Source organism: Mytilus galloprovincialis, chromosome 8, assembly GCF_965363235.1.
Source record: "Mytilus galloprovincialis chromosome 8, xbMytGall1.hap1.1, whole genome shotgun sequence".
Lineage (NCBI taxonomy): Eukaryota > Metazoa > Mollusca > Bivalvia > Mytilida > Mytilidae > Mytilus > Mytilus galloprovincialis.
In genome coordinates this window covers 30,982,370-31,000,852 of record NC_134845.1, presented here as the reverse complement: position 1 = coordinate 31,000,852, position 18,483 = coordinate 30,982,370, and the positions used below count along the sequence as shown (strand labels likewise).

General features: G+C 32.2%; 1 protein-coding gene across 1 annotated transcript; it reads right to left on the bottom strand.

Annotated features, from left to right (window-relative positions):
• On the bottom strand, positions 1-18,067 carry LOC143085551 (uncharacterized). The gene is made up of 8 exons (XM_076261978.1): positions 17,940-18,067; positions 14,828-15,047; positions 13,777-13,985; positions 11,914-12,078; positions 3,796-3,985; positions 2,425-2,520; positions 2,053-2,145; positions 1-331 (listed from the first exon to the last, which is right to left on the bottom strand). Exons 1-8 carry the CDS (start codon positions 17,984-17,986, stop codon positions 29-31), a joined length of 1,323 nt encoding a protein of 440 aa, XP_076118093.1. The 5' UTR covers positions 17,987-18,067; the 3' UTR covers positions 1-28.
• Positions 18,068-18,483: the final 416 nt, after the last annotated feature.

Sequence of the window (18,483 nt, the reverse complement as noted above, 5' to 3'; positions counted from 1 at the left end):
TATAAGAAGATAACATTTATTACGAACTTTATTGGCCGTCATTCCCTGACATCGGTTGCACAACACCTTTACAAAGCAAATTACCACCTTTGTGAACATATATAACAGGCCACACAATAAAGTCTATATAATCTCCAGTTTTTGTATAAGATCGAAAGAGATCCCAGTCAATCTTCGATCCACTCGGGAAATCCCATTCAATATAAACTTTTGGATCTTGAATCTGTATCGTCCAAACATATTCTATGCAATCTGATACATATTTAGCACAGGCTATGATGTGTTCATCAGTTACATTTGTCCGAACTTTTCTCAGATGACTGCGAAGCTTCTACAATAACATACAAAAAACAAATCACACTTTAAACAGCATATGTGTGAGATTATTACAGTTTGAGGGGGTTCAGACAAAGAGAGGAACCGACTCCTTGGTAATCTTTGCTAGTAGCATAGTGCTTTGGTTTGTCTTTTAAGTAATTGGATTGTGATATCATTTTAGTTCCTGTTGAATGAATTCAGGTTTTCTCTTCGAAACTTATTCGATTATTAGCTGGATATGTGTGATAAACTCTTTGTAACTGTTGACGTTGATCTTAATGATTTAGATTATAACACAATGTTGACTGATGTACCCCTATTTTTGACATGTTTACCTATTATGTCTGTTTGTTTTGTTCACGCATCGTTGTCAATATAATGGAATTTGATACCACTGTCATATACAAATGAGAGGTTTAACTAAGCTAAGTTATAAAACTATGTTCAATCTAACATTTTGTACATAAGAAAATGCCTGTACCAAGTCAGGATAATGACAGCATTCGTTTGATGTGTTTGGGTCTTTGATTTTGCTATTTGATAACGGACTTCCGTTTTGAATTTTCCTCGGAGTTCAGCATTTTAGTGATTTGACTTTGGAACGTCGTATACTGAAGTCCTAATATATTTTGAGGGTTAATTGTGCCGTGACTTTGTGTCCAAGCTTGTCTTACAATAATCTGACAACACTCCGTTTTACGGTCTGTTCTGGTAATTATCAAATCAGCCAATGACATTTTAACCTTCAAACTTTGAATCTATATTTTAATCACTGATCATCTTTTATTTCTGATTATATTGTCCCTTACAAAATTACAGTTTGAATTTGTTGTCATCATTAACAGTAACTATTTATCTTTTTTTTTATTTGTGTATTATAGGATTAAACGCCTTTTTAAATGAATTTATTGGTGAATAAATTCGACCAAGTCACTCTCAAACAAATAAAATTCCGACGGACTTTTATGATATGTTTGTGAGTGACTTGGTCCAGTTTATATACACCAAAAAATTCCTTTCAAAAGGCGTGAAATCCTTATAATTCTTTAACAACGAAGATGATGAATATATTTCCCTATTCGTAACCTCTATTATACGTAAATTGTATATTTGTGTCATTGAATAGGCATGGCGCATTAATATATTTGTTGGTTAACGCAAAAATATGAATTCCATGAAATTTCCTAGCTGATAAAAAATAAACTACCAAAACTCTATTTATCCTTCAAACAAATGTTTTTGTGTTTAAAATTTAATTTAACGATTATCGTGCAGTGAAAATTAATTTTGTTTACGTCAGTGTTATTATCGCCGCCATCTTGTTTACATTGGTTACAAAAAGACGTTTGGTCAACGTCGTCTATCGAAAAATAAACAACGTCCAGATCAACTACCGGAAGTCCTGTCGACCAATCATATCAACGTATTTCCTAATATGCAAATCATATAGGAATTATTCTTAAATGCTTGTCTACGTTTTTATGCAAATTCAGTTGTAAAAAACTAGAAGTAAATGTTGGTCATATCGATTCACGGTATAATTTTGAAAAAAAGGACTTAAGTACATTCTACACATTACACCGTTTTTTTTTTTTATATTTCAGTATAACAATCAAATTCGCCATTCAATTACTAGTATGCCATATTATCTTGTTGATAAACACCAATCACTTATCATACGAAACTGGAATATTCAAACTGCAAGTGAACTTTTAAAAAACAAATTGTATTTACCTTTTGTAATATTTCAAGGTTGGTTTCTGTCAACTGAAGTCTCAAGTTCTTCAATGTTTTTATCATTTCAGCAGGGACAACTTGATTTGAAGGCTAAATGGATAACATAGAAAATTAACTAAGAGATAAACTTCATATTTTCCTACATGTAAAATTTGACCAAAAAAAATATCTTACTTTTCCTTTTCATCTACATAATATTTGCTAAATCTAGCGACAATAATTTTGTTTATATTTGGATATCATATTTTAAAGTATCAAACACTTGTTCTTTTGCTGAGTCCATTGTTTAAGAAGATTTCAGGTTCGTTAAACAAAAATAAAAATCATGTATATTTATACATTGTGCACCAAATCTGTAACTAAATTTACCTCCTCATCGTCTCCGACACAATCCGGAACACACAGAGCTTGTTTTAAATGATGATCTAAATCTGATACGATCCTTCCACATTCCTCATATGTATCCTTAAAATATATAAATCCAACATTTTATCATGTAAATGAACAACAGTGGCGGATCCAAAATGGGGTCAATGTTTTTTTAACGGGACATATAAATGGTCCATCACTCAATCTTTTAACCTCGGTTGAAACCCCCCTTTTAAAATGACTGGGTCCGCCCTTGAACTAACCATATAAGGATTAGAGACATATTAGAGACACAATTATAAATTAATCCCACTAAAATTAACGAATAATCAAAAACCAATGCATAATATGAATCTCTCTTTAAAACAAATGTTTGACCAGAAACATATGAAACCTCTATTCTTTCATGATCATTTCAATAAAAATAAAATAAACGTAGGACATTACCAAGGGATTGTAAAATCTTACTGAAAGTCATAATGATCGTGATATTAGAAAACCTCATCGAAATAAATCTTTAAAAGGTCAATACAGATCTAAATGTTGGTAAACATATTTGCGTAAGTCATTCCTTCAAATTTAATTCTTACAAAAGTTGTGTGTTTTTTTTGGGGTTTTTTTTTTGCATTTAAGCTGAAATATGACCTTTTAAACAGTCATGTTATTGCCATGAAATTGATATCACAAATGACCTATACTTTGTTGTTTACCTTTTATACATTGTGACAGGAGAGTTGTCTCTTTGGCATTCATACCATATATTCTTATTTATATTATTAACAGATGGACTTTAAAAACGCAACACGCATTTGTGATTTGTTTTGACGAAATCATGATTTATCCTCATATAACTACAATTTATGCTTACAATGGCTTTTTCGGTCAAGAAAATTAACAACTGTTTTCCATAAATAGTTGAACATAACTGGATTATTTGTAAATCGCACGAAATTCTTTAAGCAAAATTTAAACTCCATGAATGTTTGTTTTTTATAAGTTTTTCTTTTTGAAAACAATTATTTCAATCCATACTAACACTTAAATCAGTAAAACTTGAAAATTTAAAAGAAACTTTTAGTGTTACCTTTTTCATATTATATCACCCTAGATACTATCAACTATCAATGAAATCAAAACATATCCATTAGAGGGTTGGGTATTTTACTTAGACCATTATCAGCACAGATAATGAACTGGTAGGTCTCTTTAATTGTGGGTTTTCCTCAAATGGTTCTTATATCTATGGATTGATACATCTTGCATTTATCCATTTTTATGCAGTTAAAGACTATCATTACTAAATATCTACGCATTGATAAAAAAAAAGTCGAATTTGAGTTTTCGTGGATTACTTAATACGAAACTACTTACTGTAAGAAAATGCAATAATATATTGACACACTCCTTTTCCTCCAAACCAAAATCTTCTAAGGCTTCAATACTTTTCGGCCATTCATAATCAAACATCTCTGAGATCTTTTCTGCTATTTTCATTGGTCTATTTGGATCCGACAAATCATTGTTTACAGATATATCAACTATATCATCGGCTGTTTTTGTGCTTAATACAGAGGAAAACATAGCTCCATAAACCAAAACGAATTATACAAAAGCGTTTGAAATGTATTTCATTGTGTATGCATAGATTCGATTGTAGAATCAAGATATGTATAGAGACATGAGAGGTATATATATAGCAAACAATATTTAAAAAAAATGCTACAATGTGCTGTTTCATAGGCCAACTGAAAAGTTTTGATTTTATACAATTTATATGTTATTTTTACCCATAAAAAGTTCATTTTAATAACTTGGTACTGCTGAAAGTCTACCGACTCACGATCCTCATCACACGATTTCATAAAACAATTAAAGACGGAAACAAATAAGCGATCGAGTAGGGACAGACTATCTAATTATTTGTGTATATTAACTCATCATACATAGTAGGATTAAATCCTCCAAATCATAAAAGAATATTAAAGTAATTCCAATACACAGGTAACCTGTGAGAAGTTAAACACACATAATAATCACAAAACGATACGGTGTAGATCCGTTATTTTTCCCCGATTTGTAAACAGACAAAAAAAGAAATTATTATTATTGAATGAATCAATTTATATTGATGTTAATTTATTAAATTATGTATTATGTTTAATTGTATAATACTAACATTTTATAATATTTTATTTTATATTCTCCCTAGATGTATAAAAACTGATATACAGGGATACTTAGCCTAATTCTGTAAGCTAGGCAAATTGTTAAACAGCATTTAGTGTAATAAAGATGATTTAATTGTTTAAAAAAAAAATAGTAGGATTAACATTTTTATACTCCAGACGAGTTTGTCGTCTACAAACGACTCAGACATGCTCGAATATAAAAAAAAAGTTATAAAGGCGAAGTCACAGTACGACGTTAAAGAGCATTACAGAGCCGAGGTCTACGTGGTCAAATATTTCTTCAATTGTGTTGGTCATTATATAGCTTCGGCTTCCAATATTCTGATAACTCAAGAAAAGTGCATTGGGCGTATATGAACTGTATAAAGTGTTGGTTTCCATTTTTTTAAGAGAAGAGATTTCAAATAATCATACATTTATGGAAATTTCAGAACTATATTCCCTCTGAAAGTGTTATATTAAAAATTATCGTGATATTTTTAGTCAAATTATATGAATCAAAGTGATGGAAATCACTCATGGAAAGATTAGAAGAGTAGTTTGAATTATTTCATATTAAGGTATGGTGGGGAAAAATGATCATTTATAAAGCACTAATGCTGAAAATTGCATTTACAGCAGGTCTTTAGAAGGAAACTTGCTTTTCCAGTATGAGGATAAAATGAGCTCAAATTAAATAATATGGGTCTCTTAATTTGCACAATTTTACTTAAACTGCAGTTTATATCTTATCAAAATTATGTTGCCAGTTCTGAACATGATTAAAAAACCAAAAAAATGCAAAAATTCTTCTAGTAAATGTTACCAACTATCCTTGACTTTGTAAGACAAAAATCTGGACCAACAGCTTAAAACTTTAAAGTGTCAACAAAAAAATTGAAAAATGCTGTTTTGGGGCATTTTGTAAGTTGAAACAGAGGTTATATGGCATTGAAGATTAAAAGTTTTAGAGTGCCTTTTGATCAATTTTTAAAGTATTTTTCAACACAGGGCATTGAAAATGTACTTTTTCAACGTAAACAAATTAAAAAACTTATCTTATTGAAATGTGGATTCTTTCTTGATTGCAAAAATATATATTCACTTCTAATAAAAATTCAAATTACTAAAATAGACATAATGATTGATGGGACATAATGATTGATGGGAAATAAACTAACAAATAATGGTTTGTTATAATTAAAAAAGTTTTTAAATTTTTAAACTGTTTCAAGCCAATTCCTGATAAAAAAGAGTGTACTAAAATTAATCTAATTGTTGATTAATTACAGATGATTATTGGAAATTTATCAAGTAAATTATAGGCCTTACTTGAATACCTTTTATTTATTCATATTTATATTCATATTTCATTTTTTTTAAGATCTTGTTAATCCATTAATCATTTATCTTTCAGATATAATTTACAGAATCACTTTATGTAATGTAGATCAAAAGTAATTGGCAATAAAGAAATCTATCATCCTTATAAATATCAAACATCTAATATACACATTTGTGTATTCAATTATGAGGTCAAATGCTTGTGTATTAAGAATTATATTGAGTGGTCTGAATAATTATGTAAGACTGAGGTTGATAGGTAATGTGGTCAATTTGATTGGCAGTTTAGGAGGTGGGGCATTTTAATTAAAGGTCCACCTTGTCTTTGATTGTTTAGTGATAATGACATTTGTCAATCATACTAGTTGAATCAATACTCAGTTACCTAATCAAAATGGTTTTTTTAAAAGCCTGCACATCAACACACCTTAATGACATACATTCTTGAATGAACTGCTCCAATAATATACCCAGTTTTTTTCAGTTTACATGTGTATTATGTGCACATACATGAGAACCATAGGGAACTATATTTCAGTGTGAATACATTTAGTAACAGTAGCTAACCTGTCCTGTTGTTAGGGAGGCTGGTGCCTAAGTAAAGATTTAGAACAAGTTCTAATCTTTCCAAAAAGGGACGAAAGATACCAGAGAGATAGTCAAACTCATTAATCGAAAATAAACTGACAACGCCATGACTAAAATGAAAAGGACAAACAGACAAACAATAATACACATGACACAACATAGAAAACTAAAGAATAAACAACACGAACCCCACCAAATACTAGGGGTTATCTCAGGTGCTCCGGAAGGGTATGCAAATCCTGCTCCACATGTGGCACCCGTCGTGTTGCTTATGAGATAACAAATCCGGTAAATAGTCTAATTCGGTAGGTCACATTCATGAAAACGAAGGGAGTTGTAGTTACGACGTAAGGAACATATCCGATATCATTTGTGATACGGTTATTCCATAACGGTCAACCAACTCGTGATGGCGTCCGTAAAACTTAGGAAGAGATGATTTCAACTTCACCATTTGAAACTCTTGATTAAATAGCTTCCTTGTGAGCAACAACCCTCTATCAAAAAAATCATGATAGGAAATGCAAGCACGGGAATATCGTTTCAATTGGGAGATATATACGACGTATACAGGTGCTGCTGGAATGTTGCTACTACGAAATGGAAAGTTCGCAATTGGAAAGCTGAAATCATCTCTTTTGTCGTAAAGTTTTGTTTTCAATCGATCCTCATTGTCAATTTTTAGATGTAAGTCCAGATATGAGGCCGACTTAATTGTATATGTTCTATCTTTAATCTCTAGTTCAATGGGATAGATGCGTTCGACATAGTCACCAAATTTTGAATTATTTAGTGAAAGAACATCATATATATAGCGGAAAGTAGAGTAAAATGATATTGCTAACTTCTTATCTTTCTTCCTAAGAAGTTCCTGTATGAAGTCAGCCTCATAATAATAAAGAAACAAGTCGGCAGAAAGGGGCACAATTCGTTCCAATTGGAATGCCGATAGTCTGTTGAAAAACACGTCCTTCGAACGTAACAAATATGTTGTCAATCAAGAAATCAAGCATCTTGATAATGTCAGTTTCAGAGAATTTTTTGTTTGAATCAGAATGATCCTTTACAAAGTATGATTTATCCCTCCCTAAGACAAGATACTTGTATCTACGTTGGCCATTTTTTTATGAAGCAAAGAAATACCAACTCTTTCAATTTGTCTTTTAGTTTGGAATGTGGAATACTTGTGTAAAGAGTAGAAAAGTCAAATGTTTTAATACTGGTACAAGATGAAAGAGAGTTAGATTGTATGTACTCTAAGTACAAAGTAGGATTTATCCCTTCATGAGACAAGATACTTGTATCTTCGTTGGCCATTCTTTTTTATGACTCTTTCAATTTGTCTTTTAGTTTGGAATGTGGAATACTTGTATGTATAAAGTGTAGAAAAGTCAAATCTTTTAATACTATTACAAGATGAAAGAGAGTAAGATTGTATGTACTCTGAAAGATCTTTGGAATTTTTAAGTATCCACATATGCTTCACGCCACCTCTATGATAAGCAGTTTCACAATAACTTTGAAGCCCGTCTTTGATTGCTGATAAAATAGATGTTAATAATTTAGAAAGAGGTTTCGTGGAGCACTTGGAAGACCAAGCAATATACCGGTGTTTGTAAGGATACTTATGTAGTTTAGGTATCCAATACAGTGATGGAAGATCCAGTTCATCATCTTTGGATGAAATTCCAAAGGAACATAGAACAGACCTATGATTAGCCAGGATTTCCTCTTTGGTAAGTGTCGTGAGGGTATATGTTGGGTTTCCAAGTGAATTGTCAATACCTAATTCGTTTATCAAGCAGTTAATGTAATGAGTTTTACACACAAAAACGATGTTGTTTGTGGCTTTATCTGAAGGGACAACGACATATTTGTCAGGAAGGTAGGATAAGTGTTTTGCAACATAAGGGTCTTTAAAGATTGACGTAGCATGGGCATTGATAGACCCATTGTTTCTAATTTTGATTTGTATCAACGACCTTACTGCCTTAATCCATTCGGAAAGAGTGGTTACGTCTTCCTTCTAACGCTTAGCCCATTTCCTGGCATAATACTAGACTGAATGAAAGTTGATATCCTTCATCATAAATTAGTTCAATCGAAAATACCTCCTTATTTCAAAGACCAGTCTGTACCAATAATTTCTTATACCTATACCAAACCTATTGCAACTAAAATTTTCAATTACAAACGCGTTTTGCAGAATCTCGATATTGGCGACTTCAATTCTAAACCTCCTGATTGCACTTGTGCTAGTTTCCAATTCATATATAATCCTGCTGGCCACGTTATTACCGGTGACCTTAACATTGTTAATAACACTTCTCTACGAAATGTGTTATCGAAAGGTCCGAAATATCGTGAGCCGAAATCCATCAATTGGAAATACAACTTTAAAATTTTGATGGACTCAGTCGAGGATTATGTCAGGCAATGGGCTAAACGTGAAAAGGAAGACCTAGACACTCTATCCGAATGGATTAAGGCAGTGAGGTCGTTATTACAAATCAGAATCAAGAAACTGAATGGGTCTATCAATGCCCATGCTACGTCAATCTTTAAAGACCCAAATATTGCTAAACACTTATCCGACCTCCATGATAAATATGTTGTTGTCCTCGCAGACAAAGCCCCAAATAACATCGTTTTTGTCTGTAAAAGTGATACATTAATTGCTTGATAAACGAATTGATATAGACAATTCACTTGGAAACTCAACATATACCCTCACGACACTCACCAAAGAGGAAATCCTGGATAATCATAGGTCTGTTCTTTGTTCCTTTGGTATTTCAACCAAAGATGAAGACCTGGATCTTCCATCACTGTATTGGATACCTAAACTACATAAGTGTCCTTACAAATAACGGTATATTGCTGGGTCTTCCAAGTGCTCCACGAAACCTCTTTCTAAATTATTAACATCTAATTTATCAGCAATCAAAGACGGGCTTCAAAGTTATTGTGAAACTGCCTGTTCTAGAGGTGGCGTAAATCAGATGTGGATACTTAAAAATTCCAAAGATCTTTTAGAGTACATACAATCTAACTCTCTTTCATCTTGTACCAGTATTAAAACATTTGACTTTTCTACTCTTTACACAAGTATTCCACATTCCAAACTAAAAGACAAATTGAAAGAGTTGGTATTTCTTTGCTTCATAAAAAAATGGCCAACGTAGATACAAGTATCTTGTCTTAGGGAGGGATAAATCATACTTTGTAAAGAATCACTCTGATTCAAACAAAAAATTCTCTGAAACCGATATTATCAAGATGCTTGATTTCTTGATTGACAACATATTTGTAACGTTCGGAGGACATGTTTTTCAACAGACTGTCGGCATCCCAATTGGGAACAAACTGTGCCCCTCTACTTGCCGACTTGTTTCTTTATTATTATGAGGCTGACTTCATGCAGGAACTTCTTAGGAAGAAAGATAAGAAGTTAGCAATATCCTTTAACTCTACTTTCCGCTATATAGATGACGTTCTTTCACTAAACAATTCAAAATTTGGTGACTATGTGGAACGCATCTATCCCATCGAATTGGAGATAAAGGATACTACAGATACAGTTAAGTCGGCTTCATATCTTGACTTACATCTAGAAATTGACAATGAGGGTCGGTTGAAAACAAAACTTTACGACAAAAGAGATGATTTCAGCTTTCCAATTGTGAACTTTCCATATCTAAGTAGCAACATTCCAGCAGCACCTGCATACGGGGTATATATCTCCCAATTGATATGATATTGCCGTGCTTGCATTTCCTATCATGATTTTCTTGATAGAGGGTTACTGCTCAAAAGGAAGCTATTAAACCAAGAGTTCCAAATGGTGAAGTTGAAATCATCCCTTCGTAAATTTTACGGACGCCATCACGAGTTGGTTGACCGTTATGGAATAACCGTTTCACAAATGATATCGGATATGTTCCTTACGTCGTAACTACAATCCCCTTCCTATTCACGAATGTGACCTACCGAATTAGACTATTTACCGGATTTGTAATCACATAAGCAACACGACGGGTGCCACATGTGGAGCAGGATCTGCTTACCCTTCCGGAGCACCTGAGATCACCCCTAGTTTTTGGTGGGGTTCGTGTTGTTTATTCTTTAGTTTTCTATGTTGTGTCATGTGTACTATTGTTTTTCTGTTTGTTTTTTTCATTTTTAGCCATGGCGTTGTCAGTTTGTTTTAGATTTATGAGTTTGACTGTCCCTTTGGTATCTTTCGTCCCTCTTTTGATACAAACATATTGTATACGGATAATGAGATTTCTTTTCAAGAAACAGCCGTATAAGGCTCTTATCAGTTGTTAGATTTGAACACAAAGAAATCAACGTTTGATAGACGCAATTGAACATAAAAATACAATAAAGGAATGAAAAAAAATGAATCATTTGGAATAATTTTTGTTAAAAACAACGATCTTAATTTTAAAATCCTCACTTATGCTTTATCTTGAAAATGGTCGAATTACAGAAGATTTTTTTTTTTTTTGCAAGTATTCCTTTTGACAGCTTTGATTATTTAATAAGTTGGTCAAGCGGAACATTTTTCACAAAAGTTTTGATGTTCTACGATCATAAATAGCCTGTATATATAATTTTTTTGTTCATCTATACTGAATATAATTATAATAAGATTGAAGGGTTTTGAAAACAGAACGGTGATTAATATGCTGTTAACAACAAGTAAAAGCGGTGTATCAGTAAAATGATACAAAATCTACGCTTACCAGATCATTTGCAGCAACTTATTGATTAGTCCTATAATATAGAATTCGTAGGTTCATAACATTTGCATTCAACTTTTTTTTATCGGATTTCTTTTTTTACTATCAATATGTGATACAAAAAAAAGTTGAGTGCTAATGATATTCAACATTGCTAGTTAAAATAAGATCTCCGATAAAACAAAACGTTGAAAGCAAATTATATGTACCTACGAAGACTTATAGGTTCAACTCTGATAGTAAAAACAAATATCCGATAAAAAAAAAACCCGTTGAATACAAATGATATGAAGTTAAGAAGTCTTATATTATAGGACTATTACTAGATTTATTTTACTTGACTGGGCGGAGTTTTATCGGTTCGCTCATAATAAACCAGTCATCTATAGATAGCTGTTTTAGGACAAACTCATCAATGAAGTGTCCAGTATTTTTTTGTAAATTCCTATGATGACACTGATAGATGATTAGAAATCAGTAATGATTATAACGGCAATCATTCTTATCACACACATCTTCAAATAGACTGTCATTATGCAAATTAAAACCTAAGCTCCGCCCGATCAGTTGAAATAAGATTGGTAATACTCATTGATAAATATGGTAAGGACTGAGTACAACAACAGTACATTAGACACTACCTTTCCTTTGTTGAATGTGATACACTATCTTGTAAGAGTTTAATTTCAACATCTTTTTCAATTAATGTTTTGTCTCGCTCTTCCAATAAACATGTTAAATCTTTTAATCTCATGGTTTGTTCCAACTGCTCTCTTTTTAACATGCTGTAATCTTCTTCTGATTTGCTGTGAATGAAATGAAAACATCGATGGTTGCATCATATGAAAAATATATAAAACAAGAATGTGTCCAAAGTACACGGATGCCCCACTCGCACTATCATTTTCCATGTTCAATGGACCGTGAAATTGGATAAAAATATAATTAGGCATTAAAATTAGAAAGATAATATCATAGGGAACATGTGTACTAAGTTTCAAGTTGATTGGACTTCAACGTCATTAAAAACTACCTTCACCAAAAACTTTAACCTGAAACATGCACTTTCATTTTCTATGTTCAGTGGACCGTGAAATTGGGGTAAAAAGTTTAATTTGGCTTTAAAATTAGAAAGATCATATCATAAGTAACATGTGTACTAAGTTTCAAGTTGATTGGACTTCAACTTCATCAAAAACTACCTTGACCAAAAACTTTAACCTGAAGCGGGACAGACGGACGGACGAACGAACAGACGGACGGACAGACGGACGGACAGACGGACGGACAGACGGACGGACGTACGGACGAACGGACGCACAGACCAGAAAACATAATGCCCCTCTACTATCGTAGGTGGGGCATAGAAATGAGTGTCAATGAATTATATGAGTGAAGAAAAAAATAAGTGAACAATACAGATATTAGTAACTAGACAATCATGAAAGACGGTTTTGAAATTACGAAATACATTTCATTTGTTGTAAGAGAAAACAAAAATAAAAAGGTCTGATGTAAATTGATTTGATTACCAGTGAGACAACTATCCATGGACTATATAATAAAATATTTAAACATTTAAACGGGTTGTTTTAAAGGCTGTTAAATGTACCTGGAAAACGACTGCTTACCGTTGCCATCACAAATGAATTACTTTTGTTTTTTTATACGCCCGTCAAAATTTTGACGGGACGTATTATAATATACAAATGGCAGGTGTCCGGTGAAAATAAGATTAAAACTTTTTGAGTTACGGCACTTTGTAACTTAAACAGGGGGTTGCTTTTTCACATGTCGCACCGTATATCAAAAACGATTTTTGATTATTGCTTAAAACTTTACACAATTCTTAGTTATATTAATCTTAAGATCTGTATACTTTTCGGTGATGATTCAAAATTTCATATTTGAGTTATTGAGTATTTTGTAAAAAAGGGAGAGAGGGTTTTTACATGTCGCGCCGTATCTCAAAAACGATTTATGACTATTGCTTAAAACTTTACACACTTCTTTGTTATATTAATCTAAACATCTGCATACTTTTTGGTGATGATTCAAAAATCTTTTTTTTCAGTTATTTAGTATTTTGTAAAAAAGAAGGAGGGTTTTTTTACATATCGCGCCGTATCTCAAAAACAATTTATGGTTATTGCTTAAAACTTTATACACTTCTTTGTTATATTAATCTAAAGATCTGTATACTTTTTGGTTTTGATTCAAAATTTTATTTTAGTGATATTTAGTTTTTTCTAAGGAAAAAGAGGGCGAGGTTTCATATGTCCCTCCGTATCTCAAAAACAATATATGGTTATTCCTTAAAACTTTCTCAGAAATTATTTATGATTATTGTATAAAACTTTCACACAAGACGACGGGCATCATGCGCTCATGGCGCAGCTGTTTATTATAATGGTCGTCTTTGTTTCTCGTTGTGTACCTTTGAAAAATCATAAATATTGGAGGACTGAATACTTAGTCTAGATAAATGTTTTTACATTAGGTACCTTTCCTGTGTAGAATCGAATGTTTTTCCTTGTGAAAGTTTAAATTCTACATCTTTCAATTTTTTGTCTCGTTCTTCCAGCGAAAAGGTTAAGTCTTTAATCTTCCTCTCGTGGTTTGACTGTTCTTTTTTCAAAACTCTGTTTTCTTCTTCTAATTTCCTAAACGTTTCCTCCAGTTGCGATATTTCACTAAATGATACGTGAAAAGCCTACAATAATTACACATTATACGAATTAAATTGATAATCAAAATGTATAATACTCGCTGACAGTAGACATTACACTTCTTGAACAAACAAAAAATTATAAATATAAATACTCCGTTCACTATAATTTCTTTTTGTTATCCCGACGCATGAAAATCTTTACCTCTCTAATTGCGAAAGGGTTTTATCATTTATATTTCCTAAAGAATTGTTATTCAACTTCACAGTTCCACATTGTGTAGGCTGACATGTTAATGTTTGACCTTCATTAATGTCATTGCATTTGTGAATTTTATTTGTCATGGACAATAATAAATCATCGACCTTTCACTCCTCCTGAACAACATGGAGATATTCTTAATTGGAGCTGACAATACTTTCACTTTCCAATCACCTGAATCTTTTTCTGAGTTTGGTGTTAATAATTGTATCAATTTTTGTTTATTGCTTAATGTTCTGTTTTGAATGCACTTTTTGTTGTTGTTAAATTTTCGAGTTTTGTCTTTTCTATCAACTTATACTTTTATATTCTCAAATATCGTGTTTTTGTTTTATTTGTATACTATAAATTCATGCATTTTCCATGAAATAAGAAGTTGGTTCTTTATTTTATATATTTTTTCATGTTCAAACGAGCACAATACCCACTGCATCTCTGTTTTAATATGACAAGTGTTTACATTATGATATATGTCATTTCTTTTCAAGTTCAAAATCTTGATGCATTGACGGCATTTGGATATATGTGGGTAGGTTTTTAAATAAGCATGCTTTTGGTAATGTATCTTTTAAATCATTAATAGTAAAATAATAACATAAAATAATATCATAAAAAGGAGACTTACTGAATTAAGTGAGTTAATTTTACTGTGAATGTCGTCTAATAAGAGTTGTTTAGTATCTTCAAAATCTTTTCTCCGATTTTGTTCTCTGGCTTTTTTAGTAGCCTTCACTTTCTTCCGTAATTCGTTTAAACCATTTTCGACATCGATAATTGCATTTTTAACGGTATCATAATTAAGTTCTGCACATACTTCATTTTCAGTGGACGGAATTTCTAGTTTTCTACAAGAAATGAACTTAAATAGACATATGTTATATAAACAAGAATGTTTGGTATTATTGCCAATGAGATTACTCTCCACAAGAAAAAAATTGACACAGAAATAAGACATTAGTATAATGACATAATAGGAAAACTCTATCACAAGCCAAAAAAACTGTAAAAGAGGGACGAAAGATACCAAAGGGACAGTCAAACTCATAAATCGAAAATATACTGACAACGCCTTGCTAAAAATGAAAAAGACAAACAGACAAATAATGGAATACATGACACAACATAGAAACTAAAATATAAGCAACACGAACCCCACCACAAACTTGGGGCGATCTCATGTGCTCCGGAAGGGTAAGCAGATCGTTTTCCACATGTGGCAACCGTCGTGTTGCTCATGTTATTACAAATCTGGTAAATAGTTTAATTCGGTAGGTCACATTCATGAAAAGGGAAGGGGATTTTAGTAACGAAGTAAGTAACACATTCGATATCATCTGTGTAACGGTAATTCCAGAACGGTCAACCAACTCGCGAGGGCGTTTATCCGTAAAATTTACGAAGGGATGATTTCAATTTCACCATTTGGAACTTTTGGTTTAATAGCTTCCTTGTGAGCAGCAACCCTCTATCGAGGAAATCCTGATAGGAAATACAAGCCCGGGAATATCGTATCAATTTGGAGATGTATACTCTGTATGCAGGCCCTGCTGGAATGTTGCTTCTAAGAAATGGAAAGATCACAATTGGGAAGCTGAAATCAGCTCTTTTGTCGTAAAATGTTGTTTTCAACCGACCCTCACTGTCAATTTCTAGATGTTAGTCAAGATATGAGGCCGACTTAAATGTATCTGCTGTATTCTTTATCTCTATCCTACAAAGGTGTAAAAATTATGAAGTATACACTACCGACATTGAGACAAATTGTACATATACCGGGTACTTGTTTTACAAGTTGTAAATGGAGTGCATTAATGTGGATACTTGGCAATTTTAAACGCACATTGATGGGTAAACTGGACCAAAAATTCCTAAAACCTTTGCCAAATACAGCTACAATAATCTATTCCTGATCAGGAAGGAAAGCCTTAGTATTTCAAAAATACAGGTAAAGTAATCTATTCCTGAGGATGAAAAGCCTTAGTATCTAAAAAATCAAAGTTTTGTAAACAGTTCATTTATAATTATGAACATATCAATGATAACTCAAGTCAACACAGAAGAGCTGACTACTAGGCTGGTTATTACCAACAGCAGTGGCATCGTCCTAGTGGTTGTAAATAAACTAATCATAGATACCAAGATCGAAGTTTTATATCTGTGCCAGACACGCGTTTCGTCTACAAAAGACTTAAAAACTCGAAGGCGCAATCTGTTCTGCGGTTAAGTAATACTTGGTATTTCTACAGTTAATAACGATACTAAGACTAAGCATGGGGTCTGGAGGAATATTGACAAACGGAAATATACAATATACACTAATACGCTTGAAGAAAACAGTATATCAAAATGATCATACGCCTGAGTCATACTCACATCAACACAAGATGATACAATAAAACTAAAAACCATTTAGGATAAACGATATATGTGTATGGATATTAGAAGATGTGATATGATTGCCAATGAGTTAACACTTGATCCATGTAACAATATGTAAAAGAAAAAACCTTTCTAATGTAACGTTTGTAACGTTCATTTTGATTTAATAACATCACCAATTGTCCTGGCATCAATTCACAATTGATGCTATGAATAGTACACGATCGGAAAGCGCTGATGACATATGCCAGATTTAAATATATGTTTTTGGCGTTGTTTTCTGTCAGTTTCATCAGAATGGAGATTACAATATTGTATTTTAAGCTCCGACGGCATCAATTGGTGATTTAACGCGTTGCAAGTCAACTTGATTTGCGATCATCAAATCAACAAGTGATGCTGTCGGAGCTTAAAATACATTACGATTATCTCCCAATTAAAGGTCAAAGTATTGTCTTCAACACGGAGCATTCGTTTAACTCGAACAAAAAGCTATAAATGGCCCCAAAAATGAATTGTGCAAAACCATTCAAACGATAAAGAAAACGAATCTATATAAAAAACGAGAAACGAGAAACACTAATGAACCACATCAACAAACGACAACTATATAAGCATGTTAACATCAGGTTTCTGACTAAAAACAAGTGCACCATAATTGCAGCGGATTTTAACGTGGTAATAGGTTCCAACTTTCATCCTAAAACAATACTGTATCATTTTTAAATTACTTTAGTATCTTTTTTTTGTGTCTGATTGTGGTTTTATAGACTTTTACGCCGCATTTTCTTGTATTCGCATTGCTCTGCAACTTAGTTTCGTTTTATCTTATATTTTGCATTTTTAATGAACATCGTAATGTTGAAGAATGTTAGGTATTCGCCTCTGGATTTTTCTAATAAATTCTAATTTATAATCCTGGTACCTTTGATAACTACTTTAATATTATCAAGTTGTACCTATGATTGTATTAACGATAAATGTAATACACATAAGAGACTTTAGTTTGAAGATAGAATTTAGGACTTTTATAGATATAAATTTGTTAAAATTGCCGTATCTATATAACTCATTACCCAAATTTTGAAAACTCACTTGACCTCCATATCAACTAAAATTGCAAACAGTACGTGATATGCATTTGATCAAAAGCAATAAGCTTTGAATGTTATAACACATAGTTTATTCTTTGCGTAATAACATATGAAAGGTGAAAAAATTTATAAATTTGTACAATGTTGTAAATTATTTCACAGGTGTGCTTAATTCTATGTAAACACCCCTGACCATTCAAAATCTCCTTACAGGTAACTCATTAACCATGTTAATATGTTGAATCTTTCAATAAATATGTTTACCTGTTTGAATTCCTTCTTCTGTGTGGCGTCAATCTCCGAAAACTCATTGTCTCATTAAATATTGATGTACACAAAATGAGAAAACTATGTTTATAGATGTGTACAGGGAAATAAATCACGTGTGCTATATTTTTAGTACGATGATAAAAATAGATCTGTGATGTGATATTTATAGAACAAGGATTATGTTTCTTTGTTTTTGTTTTAGTTTTTTCTTCAATCTCAAAGTATAGTACTGCAAAATCTTCAATAACAATAACAATACTTATAATTTTCCCCTTTTGCACGTTTAAAAAAATGTAAATGGTGAAAAAAACAAACTGTTTATTATAAATGGTTTGGAAATGTTTTTTAATAACAAAAACAAACAGTTTATTATAAATATTTTTGCGAATGAAGGCATGTATGTTTTAAAGAATGTGTTCATTGAGTTGTCTAGTTGGTATGCTAAGGCAGTATGACTTGTAATCGAGCTTGTAATCAAGTTATGGCGGATACATACAAGTATGTTTAACTTATCTTGTTTACTTTTATATAATGTGTA

What these genes read in the sequence shown, in the direction of transcription:
- LOC143085551 (XM_076261978.1), bottom strand. Translation starts at nt 17,986, where the DNA reads ATGAGTTTTCGGAGATTGACGCCACACAGAAGAAGGAATTCAAACAG. An exon ending in AAATTAACTCACTTAATTCA is followed by an intron (nt 13,986 to 14,827) that starts GTAAGTCTCCTT and finishes TAATTATTGTAG; the next exon opens with GCTTTTCACGTATCATTTAG. An exon ending in TTCGATTCTACACAGGAAAG is followed by an intron (nt 12,079 to 13,776) that starts GTACCTAATGTA and finishes TTTCATTCACAG; the next exon opens with CAAATCAGAAGAAGATTACA.